Source organism: Egretta garzetta, unplaced genomic scaffold, assembly GCF_000687185.1.
Source record: "Egretta garzetta isolate BGI_Z169 unplaced genomic scaffold, ASM68718v1 scaffold293, whole genome shotgun sequence".
NCBI classification, from domain to species: domain Eukaryota; kingdom Metazoa; phylum Chordata; class Aves; order Pelecaniformes; family Ardeidae; genus Egretta; species Egretta garzetta.
In genome coordinates, this window is record NW_009259318.1 from 1105932 (window position 1) to 1130445 (window position 24514).

The following is a 24514-nucleotide window of genomic DNA, read 5'->3' on the forward strand; positions in this document are numbered from 1 at the left end:
CCTCTCAGGAGAGTAGTGTGTTGACTTTCAATTAGGAGTACATGCTATCATTAAGAGTGTTTTTCCTACACTGGTATATAGAAAATTGTGTCCCAAAGCACTGCAGAGCAACAAGGACAAAACTGCAAGCCCAGGAGCATGTACAATCCCAAATGGATCAGTTCTGAACTCCTTACAGTAGTTAAGATAGGAATGAAGGCTGAAGTATAGTGCAGCTTGAAGTATACTGAGCTACCAAAGCAGGATTGCTAGTCCACATCATCCCTCAGTATTTGGCCTATAGCCTGTAAATATGACAAGACTTATGGCTATAGGCTAGGTTAACTTTCCCTAGTACATAATGATATTGCAGGGGAATGGAAAGCAGTGGGTTTCCCATTGCTGCATACTGCAGCAGGGGGAGAGAGAATTTCTGCATGTTACTCTGGCTAATATGTTGTCACCTTTATGAGGACTGTTACTAGCCAGCAGCAACAGCAATATTAATGATGCTTCCCATGGACACATTGTCTTTTATCTGAAGATCTCAAAGCACATGTAAACAGTAATTAAGCTTCATAACACCTCAGGGAGTTACAAAGGATTCGCGTCACTCACTTTTACGATGCAGCTCTGCAGCTGTTTGACTGCATATGGCCTTGCTAGTTACTGACTGATTCACCACTAGCCTAATGTGTCTGCCAGAACTAGAGTCACAATTGCATCTGTTTTCTGCAGTAAATGGAGGTGAAATAGCAATTTTTTTCCCCAGTGATCATCCACACTGTTTTCTTTGCAGTGAGAGCAGTATATAAAACTCAGCCAAAGTCCTCCCCAGTAAGGAAGCTGCCACTCTTTCAGTCTGAAGGAAGGTATGTTGCCCCTGTAAAGATTTCATGTCAGTATGCCTTTTGTTGTGAGTTATATTAACTCAAGGCAAAATCTTCTATTTCACATAGGCCATGCATAGATAGAGATTAAGGACAGGCCATAACAAAACTGAATCTTTTTTGCTATTGTAAATATAAGACAATTTCAGGAAGGTGTCTGCTCTTTTCCAAACAGTAATTGCATCAGAAGGACAGAGATCAGAACATTATGTATTACCTATTGGCTACACATCCACCATTAGAAGTTGGAAAGTTGAATTGTTCATTTTCTGGCTCCTCTAAATATTTGCTCTATTTGGCTTCCAGATCAGTGGGAGCAGATGTACCAGATCATTAAAAGAGGAGAGCGGACTTTGCATCCTCTATTTTTATTGCTACTGTAAGTACTTTGGTAGTCACTGTATGGGGAATTGGACCCTGCAGAGCTTGCAATCTGCAAGTCAGACACGATCAAGTGCTTTGCAGACACGGGCAGGATAAAGGTAGGAGTAGGCAAAATGGGAATAGGAAGTAAAGTGATAACAGTTAGGGAATCATCCTGGTTTGGCAGCTGCCTGTTGACCACCACATGCCAGCAATTTGCAGGTATAATTAGAGTGAAAGATCTGAAGATGAAAAGGAGTGAAACAGTAGCCATAGCAATTTCTGTAGGGAGGTTTCTCCAGGTGCAGGGCTGAAACAGAAGGGGATGAAAGCATGGTGACATCACAGAGAGGTTTAGGTAAGACTAATTTGATGTAGACATCTTTGCAGAGCAAAGATGATATGGGTATCATCTGCCAGGTGAACAAGAAGAGGGAGAGAGAGAATAGAGTAGGGTAGGGTAGAGTAGAGTAGAGTAGAATAGAATAGAATACAGTAGAATAGAATAGAATAGAATAGAATAGAATAGAATAGAATAGAATAGAATAGAATAGAATAGAATAGTTCAGTTGGAAGGGGCCTACAATGATCACCTAGTCCAACTGCCTGACCACTTTGGGGCTGACCAAAAGTTAAAGCCTGTTGTTAAGGGCATTGTTCAATGCCTTAGCCTGAGACAATGCCTTATATGTCTTAGACTTTCAGAAACCCCATGAGGCTGACAAACGTTAGTGTGGTAATTCAGAGCATCTGATTTCAAATCGAGAATACACATGATTTGCTTCTAATGTCAGCATTTTAATTACAAAGGCATCCCCTTTCCTGTAGTGGGAACCCCAGTTATTTGTAGGTGGCCTGCACAAAATCTATGCACCATTTATATCTCTCTTCAGCCTCTGAAGTAGCATCTAGTCTGACTGGCATGTTTGATCAACTTCGTGTGCGTAGTGGAGGAATATCAGAAGGTAGGGTACAGGCAGAAAAAACCAACCCTTCTCCAATGGCAGTGGATGCTCAGTGGCAAGTACTGTTATGTCCTTTCCCTTCAATAGGAACAGCTGGTGAGAATTAATTTCTCAGTTCAGTGCTGTTGGTGGTTTCGTGTGGGAGTGAAATGGAAGAGGAAAATTCTCAAAAGAAATGAAACATTCAAGTCTTACAAAGAGAGAAGTTTATAAAGGTTTTGTATTCCCTTGATTTTGGATGGGAAAACAAGAGACAGGGTCATCATTTCAGATCAGACAGCCGCAGCACTGTAGTCTTATTATGTGGATACTGCACTAGTTGCAGTAGCAATTAAATGTATGTTCTGCCCATAGCTCATGCATATTGTAAACGTTATGTGGTCTGGTTTTAGAAACAGCTTTAGAAATAGCTTATATCAGAGGCTTTGAACAAGCTAGTTCATGCTTTGTAGAGCTCTAGAACTAGAAGATTATTCCTGACATCCCTTGGGTTGGGATTCCTCCCTCTGGTTTTATTGCCCTGATTCAGATTCATCATCAGTGACTCTTTCTATAGCACATGGAGAGAGAGGGGCAAGTCCAGAGGGCAACTCCTTTCTAAGACTGACATCTAAGTTATGGCAGATATGTAGGTTACTAGAGGATCCTATTTCTCTGTGCAACTATTCCTGGGTCCTGGGTTCAGATCTGGGCATATAAAGCTGGGTGAGATAATCCCCAACCTCATGTCTTAATGAAAGTTTATCAGTTCCGCCTTTTCCTTTTTTTGGCTTTCCACTTCTGGCCAAGATCTTAGCATAAAAACCTTGTTGTTATCACCATCCCTAAAGTTTGCATTTTTGTTTATAAGAGGCCATTATTACCCAATTGGTCAAAACATATTTTTCAGCTGATTTCTGGGAGGTTTTTGAATGATGTTTGGGATCAGCATTAAGTGACTTCTTACCAGTCACAGTCCAACTTTGGCACAATTCTGAGTCAATACATAATGAATGGTCAGTAGAGTTTGAGATGAAAATCAAAGGTTTCTGAGTTCTCTATGCCTAGAAGTTGTTTGGGAATGCACTTTTGGAGAGGAGATTCTTACCTCAAAAAAATGGTCAAGTAGGCAAGACTGACAAAAGGTGAGTATAGAAGCAAAGAGGAGTCAATTCAGATGCCAATACATAGGTATCTAGCACTACTGGAGATGCCTTAAGGTAGCTCTGATGTCCATGTGGAGCTCACAAATATGGCACAGAAGCTGCAGGAATCCTTTGCCTACTGGAGCAGCAGTAGGTCACGTGAGATTCCTTAGGGCACCCTGAATGTCAATAGGTTCCTATGTGTGGGCAGCTGAATCAGTCCTTAGAGCTTCTGTAAGTATAATAGAAGCTAAATCCATAGTAGACACCTATATGTAGACACCTAAATTTAGATGTCTTGTAAGATGATTCCCATCTGAAATCACTTGCCCAAGATCGCAAAGATAATAGCCTCAGAGGCAGAAGCAGAACCCTGGTCTTGCACCCAAATCGGCAGAATATGGCTGATATGGCTGTACACCGACTGCAGGTCACCTTCACCACACTCCTGTGAGACAGGCAAGTTTTCCTTCTGTTTTACAGATTTGGAAACTGAGGCATAGTGAGGCTGAATGACTTTTCTGAGACCACAGAGTATGCTTCATATATTGTATGTAGAATAATTCAACTGAAAAATCTATGCTAGTAAAATTAAAATTCTGGGGTTTAAAACTATAATTTACACAAGAGCTGCTGTAATCTTCTAGTCCTATGCATAGAGATAGGCTGCTCAGCACCTCTGCCAAAACCTTTCTTCCTGTAATCTGTGCTAAACCTTCCAAGGTCTGTGCAATTGGTTGCATGGTGAATAAGTGAGGCAATCAAGAAACAGCATCCCTGTGCCAGAAGGAGCTTCTTCGTTCAATTGCTTCACTATGCATCTTATGGGTTTCTGTTTGCTCTAAATAGATATGAGTTTGGATTTTTTCATGCAGACGAGCTTTGTAGACTAGACCCAAATATAATGAAAAGTTTGGTTAGGTTTTCAGAGTGTTTTAATGATGGTTGATTGTCACCTGAAATCACTGTATTTCTCCAGAAACATATATGAGCTGGTAATTTCATATTAGCAAAACAGAGTCATTCAATTATTATTCTGTAGGAAATTATATTGCTGTATAAACATCTATTATTATGTTACCCATTGTTGAGAGAGTACTCATAAAAACAGCTGTTATTTATTTCTGTTGTTAGCAATTGAAAGCTGATGTGATTGTTAAAGAGCATGAAGTAGGTGAGATTACATGAACCTCCCTCGACAAATATGCTCAGGTGCCATTTCAGAAGTTCAGATCTTTCTTTGGAGGACAGTCTTGCCGAGGAGCAAAGTAGTGCTTCATCTGCTGGTAGTGCTGACAATCTGATCCTGTCCTTGAACTTCTCATGACCTATGTACACTCACGCTAGGAGGTATGTAATCTCAGGCTGTAGACCTTGTTTAGCAAGAGCGCAGAAGTAGATATGAGCTGAATGAGAGATCTGGGGTTTTTTGTCTTCCTTTCTGTGCTGTGGCATCTGCAGTTCTCACCTTTACATGTTATTGAAGCCTTTCTCTGGCTCCAGGACCCTCCATGCCAGATGAAGTTGGTCAGGAAAGTGCCACCTGAGATGTACGCTGCAAACTAGTGGTGTACATCTTCCTTTGGACTTCATCCTTAGTCAGGTGGCATAAGTTTCGTATGTAAGCTACAAGTAATTTTAAATATCTGCACATAAAACACTGCATATGAATATCTGCATGCATAAAACACTTAGAGAAGTTTGGTTCAGTTAAATTGCATATGACATGAATTTGATGCCATTCAAGTTTTCCAAGGGCCATGTGCAAGTTTTACAAGGTATATCTGGCCACCTCAGATCTTTAAATGTGTGCTGGTGGTTAAGGTTGTGGTGCCTTAACTGGTTAGATTTTCTTTGACCCAGTTTGAAATTCCTGATGGTATTATTTGGTGCTTTGTTGACTTCAGCAGGCTGGTGATTTCACATGAAGGTGTGTTCCACTGCAGAAGGGAACTCGTCTTCCATTGTTTTCACTATCATCCCATGCATCCCTGCAGTTTGAGAGCTGATAAAGAAAGTCAGTATGCTTGATAGATAAATTTCTCTCAGTAATTTTTTTTCAGGCAGATTTGTTGTTGCTTATTGGTGTTGTGTGAGCGTGGCTTATACCTTTGTAACACTGTGGAAGTGAACATAAATGGGGTATCAGATCTGAGACTTGCCTGCTGTGTAGATCTTGGCTTGGATTCCATGGCTAACTGAAATAATAACATAATAATGGTTTAAAGATTGGAAAAGTAAAGAATAGGTCTTAAATTTGATGTAACAGCTTGATTTATAGCAAGAAGCAGTTCCTATTTTTCAAGCAATTTTATCTATATTAAAAGTAAGTTTTTAGGTAGTTAAATAATTTTGATCTTATTTTGCAAGGGAGTTAATTTGCTCGGAGCTACAAAGGGCATTGCTACAAGAGATGAGGTTAGGACCCATTAGGTTTTGGACTTTGGATGTGTACCACAGTACACCTCCTTCATATGAAGTGTAGGTAGGTAAAGCAAAGCACAGATCTGATAAGCCTCTCCTGTGGTGTTGACAGCATCACCATGGTGTAGCCTGGATATCTAAATAAGATTGGCCAACTGTTCCTTGTCTTTCTCAAGTACTGAAACAGGTCTGTTTTGTTAATTTGTGCTTATAGTACAGTTTTGTTTCGAAGGAACAGCAATCACAGGACCAAATAACAAAACTGCCATTGTCTAAAAGCTCTCAGAATTGTTTTACTGTTAGTATTTGTTATTGATAATTATTTTGTGGCAGACACCCATGTTATGTACAGGAGGTAGCCAGGTTTTAAAATATTTAGAATATGCAATCTTTTAAATCTCCGATTGACTTGTCTGAGATGTCACATATTGTACATAATTGAGTTGTTTATTACTATGGCTGCAATCCATGTTCCTGCAACACCCTTTTTCCTTGACAAGTCACTGAGTTAAAAACCCAAGTCCCCTTGGCATTCAGAGCTCCCCTAATACTATTTTAGTGAAGGAGCAATGTCTGTTTCTATTGAGGTTTTGCTGAAACTGAAAGCCCCAACGGCTTTTGTGTGTTGTCCTCTGGGAGGTGCTCTCACAGTTGTCCTGACATACATCAAAGGACACCCATCCTTGGAGTGTAAAAGTACCATGTTACTGATGTCATTTCTCCATCTGCCAGCTGTGCTAGTGAACAGAACCACTGGGAATACTTCAGGAATAGGGCAGGTTTTGAAAAAAAAAATACTCTTCATGGTGTGTTTTTTTTAAATTTCAGTTTACATGAACAATAAAATAATTTGCCCCAAACGAAATGTGTTTGTGAAAATTAACTTCAGCTGATTTTTTTTCGCCAGGGTAAAAAAGTTTGATGGCAAAGTTTGTGCCTCTAATTCTGAGTCTTATACATCAATAGTTCAACAAAGATTATTTAAAGTTACCAGATAGGAGTAGTAAAATACAGTGCCATCTACACATAATAGATAGATATAAAGGGCTGGTCTGATTTATTACCTCCATTGATTCACACAGATAAATCACCAAACTTTTTTAAGGACTTGGGCACCAAAACTTTAAAAATTAAACCTGTTGGTTAATAGCAATTAAAAACTTCGAGGAAGGGCCTTTATAAGAAGCTCTGCAAAAAATGGTGTGTAAAGTTCACTATCATTGTCTCCCTGAATCTGAATCAACAACAACCTGGATCAACAAAAAAAGAACAACAATATGATACCAAAGGTCAGTCAAACCTTCTCCTAAACTGGGTTGCCCTTCTGACCCCACCACCCCCAAAATGCAAAGCCTTCACCCTAAATCACTTTTTCCAAAAGTATCTGTTTAATTTCTTTCATAGTTTCCACAAGTCATGGAAACACAGTAGTTGCCCAGCAGCATCAAGAAGTGATGTGTTTCAACGAAAAACTACCACCACACATTATTTTTAATTATCCTGCTTTCAAAAGCTAATCTTTGGTGTTTTGCCGTTCAGAAGTGCTTGTGATGTATCTGGTGAAAGACACAACACAGTGGTACAGGGTATGATGCTACCCTCTTCTTTAATAAACTGCCCACTGGGAAAATAAGAGGGCACATCTACACCCTAGGTGCAGGTACACCCCAGGTGACCAAGCAGAACCCCATCACTTGGCTTTGTGTTGTTTCTTGGTGGGATGGGGCCAGGGTGCTGGTTCTGCGTTGGTACCTCTGCATGGGACTGAATCACATGCAGTGCAATTACTGACTTGAGCCACTCTCAACTAAGGCTCTCTGCATTCTTACTTGATATGGTTGCTGGAGATCATGGAGGGGGAAACTTGGTATCACTGTCAAACTCCTCAAAATTTTTTCAAGTATCTTTAAAAACAGTAAGTGTGATTCCCCCAGGGAGAGAGGCTGGATATGAGGGGGTGACTCCAGCTGAGTTTGTTCTGTCTTCCCTGAGTGAGAGAGTGCTCCTGCTGTTCTCCACTCTCTCATTTTGTGGTCTGGACTTATATTGCGCATCAGTAGGCTTGTTAACAGTCCCTTGTAATGGGCTGAAGTAGTGTTCCAAACACACTGTTTTCCAGTGTCTTGTCCAGGCATGATTCCTCATCTTTTACTGTTTGAAAAGCTGTCATGACATGTCCTGAAGAACCCTGCAGAAGAAATGCTGGCCTGGTTCCCGCTTGGCCAGGCTACCAAGCGTGACACTAAAGGTCAGTGGTTCACTCCTGTGGAATCCCAGTCCTCTTCCGTGTTCATTTTCCTCCGCTTTCCAGTCCCTTAATCTCATAAATCATGTGGGGAGAGGCAAGACAGGGAGGGGGAGGAGTATGTGATGTAACCTCCGCTCCGGCAAAGTTACAAGACAACACCACGGTGCCTGCAGCTCACAGTGGTTTTATGGTGGATACCACTGGCAGACCCTGAACTGCACTTAAGAGCACTTAAAAGGCGTGAGGATCCACCACATCGGTGTGAGACGTGGCAGGCGATGTACTCACCTTGCTTGCGGAGAAGAAAGCTGAGCACAGCATCTGTTTAATGCTCTCAGAGCTTCTCGTTTTGCTGCCTCCTGCAAGCACCTGGAGTCAGAGGAGCAGCAGCCACTGCTTATACTGAGGACACCCCTGAAGAAAGGGAGTCACGAAGCCAGCTGTGCACTGCTGGGGTAAGTAAGTCTGCTCCTGCTTCCTGGGTTTTCCGATTCATTTCAGGCTGAGGGTTTGGGGGAAGCAAAGGAAGTGTAGTGTAGTGAGCTGGAATGCGTGTGGATTATCTGAGGGCATGTAACCATATGAAATCCCTGCTGGACTGACTCTGAGCCAGCTGATAATCACTGACTAATCTCTTTGCTGGCAGATTCTGCCCAGATTACAAGGGCGTGTGTCTCTGTGTCAGGATGCTTTTGTGGTTTAACCCCAGCCAGCAACTAAGCACCACACAGCCACTCACTCACTCCCCACAATGGGATGGGGGAGAGAATTGAAAGAGTAAAAGTGAGAAAACACGTGGGTTGAGATAAAGACAGTTTAATAGGTAAAGCAAAAGCCGTGCATGCAAGCAACGCAAAGCAAGGAAATCATTCCTTACTTCCCATGGGCAGGCAGGTGTGCAGCCATCTCCAGGAAAGCAGGGCTCCATCACATGTAATGGTGACTTGGGAAGACGAACACCATCACTCCAAACGTCCCCCCCTTCCTTTTTCTTCCCCTAGCTTATATACTGAGCATGATGTCATATGGTGTGGAATATCCCTTTGGTCAGTTGAGGTCAGCTGTCCCAGCTGGGTCCCCTCCTCCCAGCTTCTTGTGCACCCCCAGCCTACTTGCTGGTGGGGTTGGGGGAGAAGCAGAAAAGGCCTTGACTCTGTGCAAGAGCTGCTCAGCAGTAACGAAAACATCCCTGCGTTATCAACGCTGTTTTCATCACAAACCCAAAACATAGACCCATACTAGCTACTAGGAACAAAATTTACCCTACCCCAGCCAAAACCAGCACAGATGCATATGACACGTGCTTGGGCTGAGGGTCTCAGGGTATGTGTCAGAGAAACACACCAAAAAGTGGGGTTGGACTCCAATGAGTAACTGCAGGAGAGAAATATGTGTGAGTATGCTTTTGTCACTGGCACGGTGATCTGCGTGCAGTTGCATGTCAGGCTGTGAGGTCTGCAGACAGGGAGGTGTAGGTACAGCCATGTTTTGTTGCTTGTTACATTCACCAGAGTAAATCTGTATACAATTGGGATACAGCAAAGCCTTGTTAATTTTAACAGGTTTTGTCCAGATGTGCAAATTCAAAAGTGCAACTGGTAAACAGTGCCAGGCATGCTCTATGCATTTGCAGTTCCAGCAGAGCTATGCTATTCATAAGGATCCTTAAAACACATTCATATCAGTATAAGAGACCTTATATTAAGCTACAGTTTTTCCCGCCATGTAATGCACAAGCTATTACTCTCACTGCAGGGACCTAGTGGGCACAGGAGAGTAGGAGAAAGGTCCAAAGAAGGTGTGGAGACTCTTGTGCTTAGCAGTCTGTGAGAAGTCAAAGAAGAAAATGTGCTTTTCTCAGTACCAGGAGGAGATGGAACCAGGAAGAAGCCAGCCCTGTGTATTTGCTAATAGAGAGAACTAGGGCAGATAACACAAGCTGTTGAAAGTAACTGCAGTAAAGTGTTTTCTAGGTGAACTTCCAAATGCCATTGAAAAGGTCTCCCTGCTAAAGAAAGAAGGGAAGACGAGGAATATCATATTATATGTGAATGTTCTACTTTAATATACTAAGTTATAGAATATATACAAGATAAAGCAAAACAAACTTAATGTATAAACTGCGCCTCAGAAAGCCAAATAACCAACAGATCTCAGTTAACATCTCTGGAATTGCAGCAGTACTGAATTAATCTCAGACTGCCTGCCAGCATTGTGAATCTCCAAGAATGCCTGCAAAAGAATGCAGTTATGCCACCCGCTGTGTGTCCTTGCGTGAATGCTGTACCTACATTGCTTTACACAAAATGTCACGAGACCGATTGCCCAACATGGCACACAGAGCTACTGGCTCTGGTATTTCGCATGCAGCTACTCAGACTGTTTCTAGAGGCGAAACTTCAACAAAGCATTGAGATCTGGAAATAGAAGTTAAATAGGAAATCATTACAGAGGGGTTATCTTCCTTCCTTTTTTAAACATGACTGTAATCCTGGCCCAAAATTTCAATTTCTGCAGAAAGAAAACTATTTTATTTTCATTAGCTCTGGTCCTGAGCCTTTGTCTAAGGAGCATCTGTATTCAGGGCTCAGTCAAGGCTAGGATAAATGGTGTTAACCTGATCATGGGGATGCTCATTTTAATTTCTTTCCAGAACTTGTGATGGCTTCAGCTTGGCAGAAAACTCAGGAATTCTACAACTGGGTCCTTGAAAGCGGAGGTAGGTAGAGATGCTGTCTTAAATAGGAATTTCCACATATATATCATGATCATGAAGAACAAACCTAGAAGAAACAAGGTCCTCATATGACCCCACATTTTTTTTGCTAGGCAGATTTTCACTTTTCCTTCTCCATGATGACGAACTTCCCTTAAGTCTTGAAATATAGCTCAGGGATGCTCCAGCTGGATCACAGTAAGGAATGAAGGGATGGGGGATTTCCCCTGCCCATAGTAGCAAATGCTCAGAAACTTTCTGTTCAATGTACAACGGGCTCTGACAGGATGATGAGCAGTATGTGCTCAGGATTGCCACGAAGTCTGGAATATTAAAGAAAGTGAATTTTGTAAAATGCATTCTTCTGTCATGGGAAAGCTTAGCAGAACAAAGAGTTAATACTTTGAGGTTTAAACTCCTTGTGATGCCAGTAAAACCTATTATCAAATGAAATATTGACAGAAAGCACTCCTCAGTGTTTGAGATTTGACATTTTGCAGTTAGGAGACTTGAGATCTTCAGTAGCTAGAGGTTCTTCAGGTCCAGTTTGGTTCCATAGGGGTCTGTTGGATCCCTGGAGTTAAATGTAAAGAAAAGCCACAAAATGGCATGAAGGTGGAGTGGCAGGCCTGCGTGGTGGCTCTGATAGGGGAAGGACATGGGGCATAGTGCTCAGGCTGTAAATGTTTCAGGACCTGAATTTCAGAATAGAGCCTAAATTGGGATTCAGGACTTCTGATGGACTGTTAAATCCAGAATTGGAATATCAAAGAACTCTTGATGCAGCCCATAACAGAATAGTAAAGAACTGGGAGGGTTAGAAGGGATAGAGATTAACAGAGTTGTGTGGACAAGGATGGCATTTTTAAAAAACTACCATGAGCCAAGGACTAAAATTCAGTAGAGGACTTCTTCAAGTATCCCGGAGCTAGAACAGTGAAGAGAGGTCTGGGACTTGGGGATGGCAGGTCAGGAAGCAAAGGGAGATACTGAAGGAGTTTAGCAGAACAATGAACACATTGAGAATAGGAGAGGAAGGAATGAATGGGAACTGGGATGTTTTTGTAGGTATAATGTATCCTGCATTTCTGTGGGTCAGGGATGAGGCAGGATTAGGAGGAGGTGGCATGACAGAAAATCTATTGAGCTTCCCTTTGCTAAGGGACTGAAGAACAGTTTTAGCAGGGAGAAGAAATATTTTGTCATTTTCCCATGAAATGGCATGCTTTTAAGAGACTCTACCCTATGAGTAGATATAAAAATGAAGGGGTGGATTTCAGATGTCCTGAGCATTGTGGGGCAGGAAGGAAATAGCACCAGTGATTGAAACAATTTTATTATTTAGCTGTAAAGATTTACGCTCCTGAAAAGACAGGAACTGTTTGGTTTGTTCTGAGCATCCCCACTGCATGTATCTTGAACTACTTCTTTCGCCTGCATGTGGGGCAGTCTTGCAGACTGTGATGAGGAGTCCAGCTTATGACAGGAAAGGTCTGTTCCCTACTGTGCTGCAGAAGGATGGTGCTCAGCAGAGCAGTCTTCTAGGTACTACAGTCCCAACCCAAACGTTGTGCTGAAGTATTTTAGCAGAGTCTGGCATATGGAGCTCCAGGGTGGAAGAAGGACTGTGGTACTGCTTTGTATAAACACATGGGATACCAATTTTCTTTTTGCCAGAGAGCATTCTGCAGAGAGCATGCTAAAGGGAAGTAATTAAATATATCTGCCTTACAGTGTACAAGATATGCCAGCTTTGACTGTGTGCTTTGCTTTTCAGATCCAAGGACAGACCCGTGGCCCCTGGTCCACTCTCCACTTCCAGTCACACTCCTCTTTGCCTTCTACCTCTTTGTCGTGGCACTGGGGCCTTTCTACATGCGTAAGCAGAAACTGCTGAAGCTGCGAGGCCTGCTGATTGCCTACAATCTTGCCATGATGACATTATCAAGCTACATGTTTTATGAGGTGAGGAGACATGATTGGCCCTTCCTAGGTAAGCATTCGAGAAGTGTTTGAAAGCCAGAGCCATTTCAACAGCTTTTGCTGACGGACTCTAATGAAGGGAGTGGGAGCCAACTTGGACATGTCTACGTTTTGCCACAAGAGGAGCAGTATTGCCCCGTTGAAAGCATTATTTCCAAAGCATACCTCATTTCCTCCCATTTCTCAGTCCTCCTCTCATTCATGAAATTAACACTGAAAGGTTCCTGAATGAAGGAGTTGAAATTTGAGATGTCCCTGGCAGACACAGAGTGTACGGAGGATGTTGAACCTCCACATTTCATCTCGGGTCTGTCTGGTGAGGGACCTGTCTCTGAGAATGAGAACTGCTTTTCCGGATTTATTTTTTGCAGTCCTCTCCAAGAGTGCCAAGCACGCTGCAGCTTCCTGATGCCAAGATGACATTGTTTTCTGCTTGTTCTCAATGCATAAGCCTTTCTACAAGCTTTTCCCTAGTTTACGTAGACCACTCTTCAAGGGAAGATTTCAGGCTGAATAGGTTGAAAAACATTTTGCTGATGACAAATTTGCTCTTTTAGTTTATAACATAATTGTTACATTTAGTTAAAGCAAATTGCATTTTTTTGAGCAAATACTACTTGATCTGAGGACAGGTATGAAAATTGCTTGTCTGTGCTTGGCTGTTCAGTTATACCGGTTACTTGGTCCAGTTTTTGGCTTTCCAATTAATAGGCAAATGCAACCAGTCTAAACAAAACGGTATGGGATCTTTGCAAATGAAAACAGTGTATTTTCAGAGAGATTCTGAAGCCTAGAATTCACTATTAGTGCTGACGCACTTTTGAGAACTCCAGTGATTACATAAAGAGTTATAAATATTCCCAGTCCGAATTTTCTTTTTCAGATTCCAACAAGGATGTGAAGTACTTTGGTTTAGGTTTTTACTATTTAATCAGCTGTATAAATTACATGGATTTTCTGTCAGTGAGTACTAGATTGAAGCCCTATTACCTTTGCAGTAATATGTACGTCTTTTTGGAACAGATGGCATCGAACAGAAAATGGATCTCTATTGCTTTTCTTTTGTTTCAGTTTCTGGTAACTTCAGTCTTGGACAACTACAGCTACCTGTGCCAGCCAGTGGATTACAGCCAAAGTGAACTAGGAATGAGGGTACAGTTCTATACAAAGCTTGCCTTAGGCCCTGCTTCTCCCATGGGTATGCAGATTGTTTTGCTCACAAATAGAAATTTGCATGCCTAAGAAGGCTTTTACACCGGTTTGTTACTTGTGAATCTAATTCACTAAATTTTCTGCTTCAACATTTGCACTTTGCTTTAGTTTTTTATTAATTAATCATCTCAGTCAACATAGCCATGTAAGTTCCCTCTTTGATCACTAGAGCGAGAGTAGTCCTACCATCTGAAGATAGATGTCTTGTATAGGTATTGCAAGTTACCTCTGAAATATATGTGTCTCTTTCCATTGACTATGTAAGGATTCTGAGTGATAGCTACCAATGAGGAAACCAATTTTTATATCCTCAACTCTGCATGACATAAATCTTACTCAACATTTCTTTTAGCAGAGGAATTTGGCTAAAACTATTCCTTGTCTGGTCGTCACAGGGTGGGTTGGGTCCCAGCAGCTTCAGCTTTCCAAAATGCTGCATGATTTTTTTCTCTGTTTGAATTCAGAGCTGTTATGCTTTGCTTCCAGATATAAACAGGCTTTGAACAGATGCAAGCATGGATGTTGGCTTTTCAGTTTGTGAGATATTGCCATTGGGCTAGAAACGGTTTCTGAGCAGCTCACCCTTGCCTTGTCAAAGAGCAGGCAGCTTAGCAAACCGATCATCTAACCAGCCAAAGCAACTCTGAATGCCTTTCCTCCCCACAGATTAAAAAAAAAAAAGAAAAAGAAAAAGCAACAGCCATAAACGAGCCCCTTAGTTTTCCCCTTTGCTGTTGATCATGGTGGGCAGCATTTGCATAGTGCATAGTAAAATCTCAGGCAGTGAGACTGAGCAGTGATTTTCCCTTGAGGTCTAACAGCGTTTCCTTATGTTGCCCAGCAGATGGCAAGAGTGTGTTGGTGGTTCTTCTTCTCCAAAGTCATCGAGCTACTTGATACGGTAAGGAGGGCTTGGCTCGGCTCCATAGCAGTAAATAAACCACTCCCTTGTCAGACTGGGGCAGGGTGCCAAAAGCTAATGTCCTGGGTTGATCCTGTATTGATTTGGTTGACACTTTTCAGTAAATGCTGTTTTCATGTGCTCTGCTCTATTTGTGGGAATAAGGCTGATACTGGTAAAGAAGAGGGCTCAGCTTCAGCATGCTGGTTTTTGACAGCATTTGGCCTGCAAGACTCCAACACCACCACTGGATATCATGCTGATAGGCTTCCTCAGAAGCTCCTTTCCAGAAGGAAACAATCACTCCTGTCCACTTTGCCCGTCTCTGCCCCAGTGGCTGCACACGTTCACTCCCCAAGCACCCTTCCTGTAGGTGGGCATTGTCTCCTAACCACAGTGCTAGGGGAGAAGCTTTAACTGTACCTATTTCCAGATGGCCCCCCAAATCTAACCTACCAGTTGATTAAGGCCACCAGACAGGATCTGCCATTGCCTGGCTGGCTGAATAATAATGGTTAGTTGGGCAGTAAAGAAACTGCAAATGCACAAGTATGTATCCTGGTATTTTTGCTGCCACAGATGATCCCAAAGTTGTGGGCTGAATATTTGTGTCCCATGTGAAGTTGAAAGTTTACCTGAAGGCACTACCATGTTATAACTTGTCTTCAAGTCTTCTCCTATATTATAAATAGTTGACTGAACTAACAAGGGAATCCCATCCCTCTACTTGGTCAGCAGCATTAAGCTGTATCCTAGTCTGTCTAGGACTTCACAGTCTAGTGCTCTGTGGGGGATAAGTTGACAACACACTACCTGAAAAGTGAATCAGCATGTGGAGCTCTCCTAGGCCTATTGCCAGTGTGTTGACCAATTTTCTCTCTGTTTTCATCAGCAACAAAAGCAGCTTTTTGACAGTCCTGAGTCCCTGAAAAGCAGATTCACTTTTTGTGTGTGTGTAAGTGTGTGTGCATGCTGAAATACGGTGACCTGACACATATTCATCTGCCAAAATCATTCTCTTACTAATGCAAATTTGAGAAGGGTTTGGGCATTCAACACAGCACTTTTTCTGTGGATCATTCTCTGGTACCAGTAAACATCTAACCTATGTTCTGAAAAGGACCAGACCCAAGCAGCTGCAAATTATATGGAAGCTCAGTCAGAGACTCAGACGTGTCCTCTTTGGACCCTGGGACCTGAATCCAAAGGTAAAAATAGTTGGGTCTCTATGGAAGAAATTCTACCCTCCAGTTCTTCCCCATTCTAGATAATATAAGATCTAATGCAAGTGTTGAATGTCACCATTTTTTGTCCACAGCAGAGGAAATGGCTTTGAGAGATTCAGAATCATAATTGACTATTCTCACCACTTCTAGTGTAAAGCCTTTTGTCTAAACTCATCAACTCAAGATTTTCCTTTGTCTGGCTTCTTTCAGGTTTTCTTTATTCTGCGCAAGAAACAAGAACAGGTGACTTTTCTGCATGTGTACCATCATGGCAGTATGCTGTTCAACTCGTGGTCAGGGGTCAAATATGTGCCTGGAGGACAAGGTATGCTTCTGTAGACACCTTGTATTGCAGTTTTTCTTGTGCTGTGGAAATGGCATAAACAGTGCAGATGGGCTGACTGGCAGGTAGGAAGCTCACCTATTTCCAAGGTGTGAAAAACATGTGTGTTTCAGTTGATACCATCTGCTCAGCTCTTTAGGCTATTTAGGCTGCTATATTCACTGCCTCATCCAGAACAAGAATGTGCCAGTCATTCCTTGTCCAAAGAGAAAGAATAACATCCTATTACAAGGTCTATTTATGTCTCCACCCAGACCAGTGCGCTCTCAGTCCCCATTCAGCTGGGCCTGGTGCAGCAGCCCAGGTTCTGGCTCTCCTGGTCTGACAGGGTCCAGCCTAGTCCTCACTCCCTTTCTGGTCTGTATCCTGACTGCTTCTCCTTTTTGCTCCACCAAAGAGATGCAACTGAAGCTGACACAGAATACTAGGCCCTATACAAGATGCTGGGGTATTCTTTTATGGGAAGCCATTTTGGCTACATGGCCTTGACACCAGAATGGTATGAAATGCTTAGCTCAGAACATCAAGAATTCTCTCCTCTACCTTTGAAGCTCTTCTCTGTTTCTGAACACTAGATATGGGATGGATGTATGCTGAAAGGAGGAGGGACAATATGACATGCTTCCTAGGTGGAGTCTGGATTGTAGGTTCATGGACAAGGGTGATATGATATATTTTGAAAGCATCATCATAGTAGCTGTGAGCTCATCACAGGGTTAGTCTCGAATGTTTTGTGTGTCATGTTCACCCTGACTTCTTTACTCCTCAGCATTCTTTATTGGGATGCTAAACTCCTTTGTACATATCGTCATGTACGGCTATTACGCCCTGGCCAGCCTGGGACCACAGATGCACCGTTACCTATGGTGGAAGCGTTACCTAACCATCATGCAGCTGGTAATTAGTTCCATGTGTTCCTTGTGTCATGTGTGATGGTCCCTACCATCTGTCTCTGTCTCTTCACTGGCTCAAGTCTTATGTTTGCTGCGTATCGAAGTCACCATGTCCTTAGGTGTCCTAATGTACCACTATGACAGGTGAACTGTTTGGTGACCTGCTCTGAATGGTACTCAGAAACTAGCAAGAGGCCTTCAGTGACCATATCAACCAATAAGCCCCCACCTTTGTAATGGGAAGAGGAGAGAAAAAATTAAAATTAGACTTCTCCCTTTTCTGTTGTATATGACAGCCTTTTACTCTCTGAAGCCCTGAAAACAAAGCTTGGTTTTGAGAGGTGTGGGATGGCAACTCAGGAAAACTTTGGGTTCTTGGTAGGGCAGGAGATTTGGCAGCCTTCATTCTGTTTCTTCAAAAAGGAAGAGTATGTCTCACTGCAAGGAAACAGAGGCGAGTTAAAGAAAAATATATGGGGCTTACTCTTTCTGTAGAGAATCCCTTTGGATTTTCTTTCCCTCATCTCTGAAAAGGTGACAAATCCTGACAACCCTATGTTTTTTCAAAGATACATCATAAAAGCAATATTCCAGACAAAGACAATGATTATAGTTAAGCATGTGGAAGAGTTAATTCCATCCACAGGGGAGAGTTAATTACACACACGGAGAGGTTATGCAAACAAAAAGTATGCAGTTACCAAAGAAGAGAAGGAAGAGCTAGGGTAGGTGTAAAATTGTGGTGCACTGAAGGCTGGTCCAGAATTCTTATTTACCCCGAATGCAAAAGTAGGCATGAAGAAGAAGACAAGAAAGCATTGCATGAAATGAAAAGATATTTGCAATGCAAAATATAGCACAGGAAATCAGTTTTTATTTAACATACTTTCAGTAGGTAGACCTCATTTCTTCAGGATATTGAGGCAGGTGACTTAGTAAAACAAATACTGTGTCCAGCTCTGGAGTCCTCGGCTCAGGAAAGACATGGACCTGTTGGAGCATGTCCAGAGGAGGGACTCAAAAATGACCAGAGACCTGGAACACCTCTCCTATGAAGAAAGGCTGAGAGAGTTGGGGTTGCTCAGCCTGGAGAAGAGAAGGCTCCAGGGAGACTTTACTGTCGCCTTTCAGTACTTAAAGGGGGCCTATAAGAAAGATGAGGACAAACTCTTTAGCAGGGGCTGTTGTGATAGGACAAGGGGTAATGGTTTTAAACTAAAAGAAGATAGATTCACACTAGATTTAAGGAATCAGTTTTTTACAATGAGGGTAGTGAAACACTGGAACAAGTTGCCCAGAGAGGTGGTAGATGCCCCTTCCCTGGAAACATTCAAGGTCAGGCCAAATGGGGCTCTGAGCAGCCTGATCGAGTTGAAGATGTCCCTGCTCATTGCAGGGGAGGTTGGACTAGATGACCTTTAAAGGTCCCTTCCCAAAGCATTCTACGATTCTATCCAAAATATAAAAAAAATTGATTCATATTTAAATGAGTAAAAGTAGCATCTGTAGTTCTTCTCTGTAAGCCAAATTACAAATAAAAAATTGTTATGGGTATAATAATATGATTGCCATCAGGGAAAGGGAGGAGTCTCCCACCTTTAGTTTCCATAATCCAAGATCTCATTTACTGGCCTGTGGCAGAGAATTGGCACAAGGGTAGTGGTCTGCTACTAGGCAGGAGAGGCTGGATTCCAAACCTTCTTCTTGCAGCAGTGGGCAAGCCACTTTGGTGGACATGTGACCAGGAAAAACATTGTTGGCCTTGAAAGACAAGTTTTTCAGGGATGTCAGGAGAGGCAAACAGGTGGCACTCTGGGTTGAGGACACTACTAATATGTTGAGATACTCTTCATGATGGACCAAACAGTCAGTTGGGGTATGTTGCTTGTAGAATCCCTAATCTGGCTGCTTCTTTTTCCCCCTCTTCCAGTGCCAGTTTGTAGCCATTGCTGCTCATTCTTCCTACAACCTCTTCACAGAATGCCCATTCCCTGATGGCTTCAACACTGCAGTCTTCCTCTACATTCTCAGCCTCATTGCTCTCTTCTTACACTTCTACTATCGGACCTACACTAGAAGAAAGCAGGAGAAGCTAACTTAAAGAAAATCAAAGAGGAGAGTGAGCACAGTCTGATGAACTTGCACATTCTCTGCTGGTTCTAACATGTTTGCATGAAGAAAATTTATTTGGGGACTGTGTGCGAAGCTCATGTGTGGAGACTCACAGTTGCCTTCAAATATCTCAAGTTAGAAAGAAAAAAGGAATGACATTCATAAACTCAGGGATTAAGGCATTGAGGAGCACATTTAATTGAAACTAATGCAAAGCCAAGCCAAGTAGTCATCAACATAGGAGCCTTTGTGAAATCAGCACCAGAAGATCTCCTCCTTCCCTTGCATCAGTTAGCTCAGTTTGCAAGGTCTAGCATCCAACCATGACTCCTTGGCTCATTTCTTAGGCTACAGGGTTTCTTTGCATTCATAAAACTATCCCATCTTACCATTCTAGATCAGGCAGGGTCAGGTGCCTCCAGCCTTGAAAACAGGTGTCCAGGTAAAAGCAGCAGCCAGGAACTCATTGGGAGTGCAGGATGCACTCACCTGTATGCTGCATCCCAGTCTTCCCTATTAAGGAAGCTCCCACTAGTACTGGGGTGAATTACAGCTATATGGCCCTGATGGTTTAACTTTACATTAGCATAAGCATAAGCCCTGATGGTTTAACTTTGTATTAGCATAAGCATCAAGGAAATTGGACATTACATTGTCCAGCTGGACAGGTGACTCTGTTCCTTCACTGTTCTGAGGCTAAAGAGGCCACTATTAACACTTTCATCCTAAGTAAGAAACTAATGCAGTAAGAATCATGTACCATTTTCTGGAATGCTTATTTGCCTTTGTTTGCTCTCATAACCATAGAGAACTTTTAATGCATGAAAACTACTTGGCATTGCTCCTTATAGATGCCATATTTTTTTAATAGAAAGAATAGATTGAGGTTCCCTATTAATAACTTTTTTCCTCTAATTTTTTGTTGTTGTTGTTGATATTATAATTTTAAAATTTTGCTTTTCATCAAAGATACAAAGTTTTACACCACCATAAGCAACCATCTCCACTACCAATTTGTACGAGTATTAATATAAAATGCATAAAGTCAATTGGCTAGTGCAAAACTGCATAGATCCATTGACTTTATCATGTCATTTTTTGGCTCCGTTTTTGCTCCTAAATCAATTACAACTACAATTTGTCACTTACAGTAATCTGCAGACACTTAAATACTGTTAAAGTTTTGATTTGGTAGTGCTTTGAATTGGTATTTATTTATTACATCTTGCTTTGTTGATTAAAACAAGTTTTATGGAGCAATGATTTTTTCACAGTTGAAACACAAAGCTCTTGAAGGAGAAGATTAAAATTAGCAACATGGTGCATTGCCATTGCCAAGCCAAATTCACCTCAAATGTAAAGGAGTATAACTCCTCTGGGAATGTCCAGAGCCTGAACCTAGGAAATGGGTGTTCACAAAAAAATTGTATGCTCTACACCAGCTTGGAGTTTAGTGGCTATGCAAAATAAATGCAACTTGTTCTTCACTGGTCTGTGTTCAGATGCCAAACCTTACCTTTAGCTAGTACATGCACATGTATAAGATAAAACAGTATTCTTGCATTCCTTGCCCTGCTCTCCGTCACATGCATACACAAGGGATTTGTTTACATTACCACAATGATACATTAGAAATGTCATTCCATTGATTTGAGTACTCTTTGTTCTGCTTTTCACTGGTGAGTACGAAAAGCAAAGAAGGGCATATTTTACATCTATGTGCTAGCTGGTTTTCTTCCTACCCAATATTTCTCCACACTACTTACTATCTAAATTGTACTGCTTTTGCATACTAGAATGCTACTTTTGTTAGAGCTTTAAATAATAAACCTCTGGGTGGGCCCTCCATTCTTCCCTTTGCTTGGTAAGGCAGGAAAAAAAATCTGCTGTGCATCTTGCATATTGTATTCACGTTGAAACTTTCCCCAGAGGCCTCTCCAGCATTGAAGACTTAGTGCAAGTAAAGCTGTTTCATTACTCCTATCCACTTAATAATTCACTTATGGCCCTATCCTGCTTAAACCATCAGTACATTTGGTCCCCTAGTTTCACAGCAGAGCATATCTTCCTGCAACTGCTTACAAGGCAATCTAATGAACTTAGCTCTTTTTACTGTATGTGAGGGGATCATGAGTAGGCCTCAACCTCAGTTTCCCCTTGCATAAGCTTTTTCTGATTGTAGTCACTAATTTCAAGGGCTTTACTAATAATTTTATGTCAGAGGAAGCATCAAATATTTTGATTTTCCTTGATTCATTCATAATTCATGACTGCTTAAAATTTAGAAATGAGCAGGAAATTTGGATGCGATTACTCAATGTTTCCGCAAATCCATTCCTTTTTAAAACATATAAATTTGTAAACATGCCATTTAGCTTTTTTTAAGCAGCCTATGCAGCTTAGTTTGTGTCTGTATGACAGATCTTATTGCAGTGGATTCCAGCTGTGACTGGCCACATAGCTGGCCACAGAACACAAAAGTACTAATTTGCCATCTGACAACTTGTAGTAAGTGACTGATCACCCTAAATCACACGCCACTGTAATTGTTTGTACTAGACAGGAAACCTTTGATCTATCTGCTCCTGCCCCTCTTCCTCACAGCCTGAGAGAGTGGCCTGATCTTGGACTTTTGGAATGGTAAGAGCTTATTGTCAGTGTGACTTCAATGGCCATAGGATGAAAATGAAGCATTTTCAGTAGGGTGATAAGGAGGGATCAAGTTTTCCCACAAACTCCAGGCTTTGCATACAGAAATAGATATCAGTATGGAGCACAGCCATTACAAAGGCATCGATGCGAACAAAATTCACTTGTGAGATCATTTGCACTAGCAATGAAGATAAAGTTGCATAGGCATAGCTGAGTGGCTCTGCAGGTCTTGATTCTTTGCTCTTTCAGATTGCACTCACTTATCTTCATTCTTCTGTTTTAAATTGGGTTATCACAGTTGGTACTGCCTACTTGGGGTATTCTGTTGTGACGAGGGATAAAACCTGAGAGCAGAGGTACATGCTCCTGGAATTTAGAAGCGAATAAAGGCACAGAATGAGATTTCCCCTTTAAGACAAAGTCCCTAGAGTTAAAGATTACGCCACAATAATGCACTGTAAGTCAAAAGGGCTGGAAATTATAAATTGCAAGTTTGGATGATTCATGCTGCTTGGCAGAGTCCAAAGCTTTGAGGGTAAATTGAAAATATCCTGTTGCAGCTGGATTTATAAAAACCTCTGGGCCAAATGCTGATTCCACCAATATCAATGACAAAGCCTGCAGATTTCGCTGGAAACAAGATGGCACAGCTGTGTGAAAAACGATGTACTCAGCTACATGGCCTGGTTTGTGTGTGAGCAGACTGCAGTGTTATTCAAGCTCAACAGATGACTTTTAAGGGCACAGTTGTATACAACTCTCCCCCTTATAAAATGTGGGTCATTATACATTCTTAGAGTAGTTTACATTTACAAGATGTAAAGCATAATGTAAGTAGTCTGTTTAAATGAATAAGCTTGATATCTGGTAGTGCTCAGCATCTTTCCTGCTGTTCAAGTCAATGTAAATTATGGATGTTCTGATTAAATTACTTTTGAATTAACCAGACCATTTACTCAATGCTTACTTTCTCTCTGAAGATAAATGAGAGAGATTCTCATTTTAATCAAAACAAAATACAGAAAAGAAAATCAATTACTATTTAATGTTTTTTCCATCGCTGTGTGATGGAAAGTTTCCAGAGGAACTTGGGCTTAAAATGAAAAAACAATATAAAATGCAGGAATATGGTTGGATTTTAACTACTGGATTTTTTTTTTTTTACACTATCAGAAAATATGGCAGTGTGTGGGTTTTAAAAAAGGCAGAATACTTACTCTAAACAATTAATTAAGCAAAACCAGGATACAGTAGATTGCTTTGTATAATAAATAAAAATCTGTGGATACAGATGTAAAACACCTCCAAGCCAAACATTAAAAAAGACCAGCCGACCCTATATATAGAACAGTGTGAATTTGCTGAATTCATTAATGAATAACTTCATGGATTAGGCCTTGATAGACAGAGTGCTCACATCCAGATGTTCACTGTGATTCGTCAATGGCCTTGTACTTAATCCTCCTGAACAGGAAATAAGAGTCTTTTCTCTGGGGTCTCCCTTGAGGACTGTGGCAGTCTCTCTCTCTGGCCTGAATCACCTCAACACAGGATCAGGCTGCTGGGGAATTAACCAAGTGGAGGAAGCACGGATTTGCCTTTAACCCCTTCGGTTTCTTCTCGGTTTCAGATGGCTTCCTTGCCATCTGCCATGAAGGGAATGTCATTTAGTCAACACATGGCAAAGAAAAAAGATAGTCACCCATGTTATCCGTGAGGCATGTCCGTGGGGTCCCTGTCCCCACAAAATGTGCCAAAGCAGACACGTCTATTCCACCATCACTGAGGGGGAGGGTTGTGGGCAGATTAAGCCTGTCGAGGCGGGTGTATGTCTCTCCACGTCTCAGCATCGTATTTTTATTTCAGTGAGGCTGAAGCTGCACAGCCACTGTCAGTGATAGGGGTGGACCAAGAGGGAGTATTTGTGAAAAGACTGGATGTCCCCAAGGTGTCTGTAGTCAGGTAGCACATGTAGTTTGTGTGTACATGTGCGTGTGTATGGGTAGATGAATGCAGCCTCTGCAGAAAACCTCCATTTCTCATTTCTCAACATGCAAGACCCCCACATAGGATGGGTCACTCATTTCACTGTGTGGGAGTGTCCCACCAAACGACAGCTCCCAGCAGCCACACCGCTGACCCTCCTGCTACCTAATGGCATGGATTGGGTGCTGCTTATCAGGCCATGATGGCTTGGATCAGCCAGTTGCATCTGTCCCAGTACCCAAGAGCAGGGGGAGGCCAATGCAAAGCTGGCAAATGCTGCAAATGCAGCAGAAGACGAGGGGCAGTTACAGAAGTCACGTATGTGGTGCACACTGATTACACATCTCTGAGCATTGGCATGTATTATTCATGTCCCCAGCGTGATGGCTGTACAGGGCATAAGGATATGATCCTTCTTTTCTCCCCATGGAAGTATTGGTCTGGTAGCATTGGGGATGCAGACCTGCCTTTAGGTAAAAGATGAGGTCTCTAGCTTG

At 41.9% G+C, this 24514-nt stretch overlaps 1 protein-coding gene across 1 annotated transcript; it reads left to right on the forward strand.

The window, feature by feature from the left end:
- Positions 1-10654: 10654 nt before the first annotated feature.
- Positions 10655-19368, forward strand: LOC104124213 (elongation of very long chain fatty acids protein 4). Its single transcript, XM_009636527.1, has 7 exons — positions 10655-10712; positions 12487-12674; positions 13764-13844; positions 14749-14805; positions 16242-16356; positions 17144-17271; positions 19198-19368. Exons 1-7 carry the CDS (start codon positions 10655-10657, stop codon positions 19366-19368), a joined length of 798 nt encoding a protein of 265 aa, XP_009634822.1.
- The last annotated feature ends 5146 nt before the right edge of the window (positions 19369-24514 follow it).

Coding starts and splice junctions, on each gene's coding strand:
- LOC104124213 (XM_009636527.1), top strand. CDS start 10,655: ATGGCTTCAGCTTGGCAGAAAACTCAGGAATTCTACAACTGGGTCCTT. Junction 12,675..13,763: donor CAAGCTACATGTTTTATGAG/GTGAGGAGACAT, acceptor CTTTTGTTTCAG/TTTCTGGTAACTTCAGTCTT. Junction 13,845..14,748: donor AAAGTGAACTAGGAATGAGG/GTACAGTTCTAT, acceptor GTTGCCCAGCAG/ATGGCAAGAGTGTGTTGGTG.